The sequence below is a fragment of the Octopus bimaculoides genome, chromosome 16, assembly GCF_001194135.2.
Source record: "Octopus bimaculoides isolate UCB-OBI-ISO-001 chromosome 16, ASM119413v2, whole genome shotgun sequence".
NCBI classification, from domain to species: domain Eukaryota; kingdom Metazoa; phylum Mollusca; class Cephalopoda; order Octopoda; family Octopodidae; genus Octopus; species Octopus bimaculoides.
The window spans coordinates 46,406,372-46,409,354 of NC_068996.1; the positions used below are offsets into that span (position 1 = coordinate 46,406,372).

At 40.7% G+C, this 2,983-nt stretch overlaps 1 protein-coding gene across 2 annotated transcripts in view; it reads right to left on the reverse strand.

Moving 5' to 3' along the window:
* Positions 1-2,983, reverse strand: part of LOC106872229 (N-acetylglucosamine-6-phosphate deacetylase) — a 165,956-nt gene that overhangs the window by 108,387 nt on the left and 54,586 nt on the right. The window contains exon 5 of one of the 2 annotated variants that reach the window (XM_052973729.1): positions 666-875. The exons of the other annotated variant lie outside the window; for it this stretch is intronic. Coding sequence (XP_052829689.1) covers positions 666-875 — 210 coding nt within the window. The remainder of the gene's footprint in view (positions 1-665; positions 876-2,983) is intronic. 2 annotated transcript variants of the gene reach the window in all.

Genomic DNA, 2,983 nt, shown 5'->3' on the forward strand with positions numbered 1-2,983 from the left:
ATTCTTTTGTAGTCTTATATACCATCTTATAAATATTTTCCCAGGTTCAGTCCCACTGCGTGGTACCTTGGGTGTCTTCTACTATAGCCTCGGGCTGACCAAAGCCTTGTGAGTGGATTTGGTAGACGGAAACTGAAAGAAGCCCATCGTATATATGTATATATATATATATATGTATGTATGTGTATATGTTTGTGTGTCTGTGTTTGTCCCCCTCACCAACATCGCTTGACAACCGATGCTGGTGTGTTTACGTCCCCATAACTTAGTGGTTCGGCAAAAAGAGACCGATATAATAAGTACTAGGCTTACAAAGAATAAGTCCTGGGGTCAATTTGCTTGACTAAAAGGCAGTGTTCCAGCATGGCCACAGTCAAATGACTGAAACAAGTAAAAGAGCAATAAAATACTTACTGTGGAGAGACTTTTTGAACACCCTGTATAATAAAGTAATTATTCCTAATTTCAGATACTTTATTACATGGCAGGAAACTTGACCAATGATGAACAAAAGTGGATCATCAAACAAATGTCTACCTACTTTTCTCCACCTCTTTACAACCACGAACCGAGCATACACCATGAACCAAGAATACAACCCTAAAGCAACTATTTAATTCAACAATCAGATTCCATTCATCAATTTTTTTTTTTTCAACACATACCTAAAGAAACTGTAATTCCTCTTTGTGAGAGTTCTTTGATAACTTGGCTTGAATTATCAAGCTCAGGTGCTAGAGTTATGATAGCAGCATCGTCGAGGTGTCCATAAACATTTAATACATCTTGTAGTCCGTTGTGGAATGTTCTAATGCACTGATTTAAGTGGGCTCCTTTTTTTTCCTCATTGATAAACGGCCCTTCTAAATGAACTCCTAAAGATAAAACAGACATAAAATTAAATTTTTACAATGAATTCAAAAAATAAAAAAGGGGAACTCAATGATACCTTTTCCTTTCCGTCAGGGCTGAAGTAAAATGTTAATTCTGAAGACTAGCATTTTACTTCAGAGCTAGGGAAAGCTTCAATTCCCAACAGGTACTTAATTCTACAAGGCTCAGTGGCTGTGTGGTAAGTAACTTGCTTACAAACCGCATGGTTCCGGGTTCAGTCCCACTGCGTGGCACCTTGGGCAAGTTTCTTCTACTATAGCCTAGGGCCGACCAAAGCCATGTGAGTGGATTTGGTAGACGGAAACTGAAAGAAGCCCGTTGTATATATGTATATGTATATATATATATATGTATGTGTGTGTATATGTTTGTGTGTCTGTGTTTGTCCCCACCAACATCGCTTGACAACCGATGCTGGTGTGTTTACGTCCCCGTAACTTAGCGGTTCAGCAAAAGAGACCGATAGAATAAGTACTAGGCTTACAAAGAATAAGGCCTGGGGTCGATTTGCTCGACTCAAGGCAATGCTCCAACATGGCCACGGTCAAATGACTGAAACAAGTAAAAGAGTAAAAAGTAATAGAATATTACTCTTATATCTGCGACAATGACTGTGCCATATATACACCAACATTTACATACAAATACATTCTTACAAACACACACACACACACACACACACACACACACACACACACACACTAAACTACATCCAAAGAAAGCCATTCAACTGACTGTGAGAACACTACAAGTTCTGGCACACAGATGCATTGTATCCTCACTGACTATCGTACTGCTACTACAACAGCCTCTACTCCTCTCAACTAATTAGTTGTAGCTTATCACCTGCACCAAATTTCACAAGATATACCACCCCCTCTTTCTCTCTCCCTTCAACCTTTCTCTTTCTCTCCCCCTCCCTCTCTCTCCTTCCCCCTCTCTTTACTCCCTTTGTCTTTCCCTCCATTCACCATTGCCCACAAGGGACTAAACATAGAAGGGACAAGCAAGGACGGACAAAGGGATTAAGTTGATTACATCGACCCCCCCCCCCAGTTCATAACTGGTACTTATTTAATCGCTCCCGAAAGGATGAAAGGCAAAGTTGACCTCGGCAGAATTTGAACTCAGAACATAAGCATTTCACCTGGCGTGCAAACGATTCTTTTCTAATCTAGGCACAAGGCCCAAAATTTTTGGAAAGGAGGCCAGTCGATTAGATTGACCACAGTATGCCACTGGTACTTAATTCGTTGACCCACCAAAAGGATGTCTTTACATATGGTAAAGACAGATGAAATACCGCTAAGCATTTTGCCCAGTGTAATGAGGATTCTGCCGGCTCACCACCTTAATCATATCATTAATAGTCCTTTCTGCTGTTGGCAAAAGGCCTGAAATTTGCTGGGAGGGGGCCAGTTGATTAGATCAACTCCAGTACACAACTGGTACTTAATCTATCAACCCCGAAAGGATGCAAGGCAAAGTCGACTTCAGCGGAATTTGAACTCAGAACGTAACAGCAGACAAAATACTGCTAAGCATTTTGCCCTGTGTGCTAAGAATTCTGCCAGCTCGATGCCCTTCCTCATACGAAAATTCATGCCCTAACAGCTTCTTTCAGAGAATTCCCATTTTGCTTTAGCTTCTCCCTGAATATGTCAACTGGTCAAACATCTATCACATTGATCACATCAATCACAGAACTTGCAATGGTCTTTAATCTTTTATCATTTACTTGTTTCAGTCATTAGACTAAGGTCATGCTGGGGCACCACCTGGAAGGGTTTTAGTTGAACAAATCAATCCCAGTATATCTTTTATCTTTTACTTGTTTCAGTCATTGCACTGTGGCCATGCTGGGGCACCACCTTGAAGGGCTTTAGTTAAACAAATCAATCCCAGTATATCTTTTATCTTTTACTTGTTTCAGTCATTGCACTGTGGCCATACTGGGGCACCACCTTGAAGGGTTTTAGTTGAATGAATCAATCCCAGTATATCTTTTATCTTTTACTTGTTTCAGTCATTGAACTGTGGCCATGCTGGGGCACCACCTTGAAGGGTTTTAGTTGAACAAATCAATCCC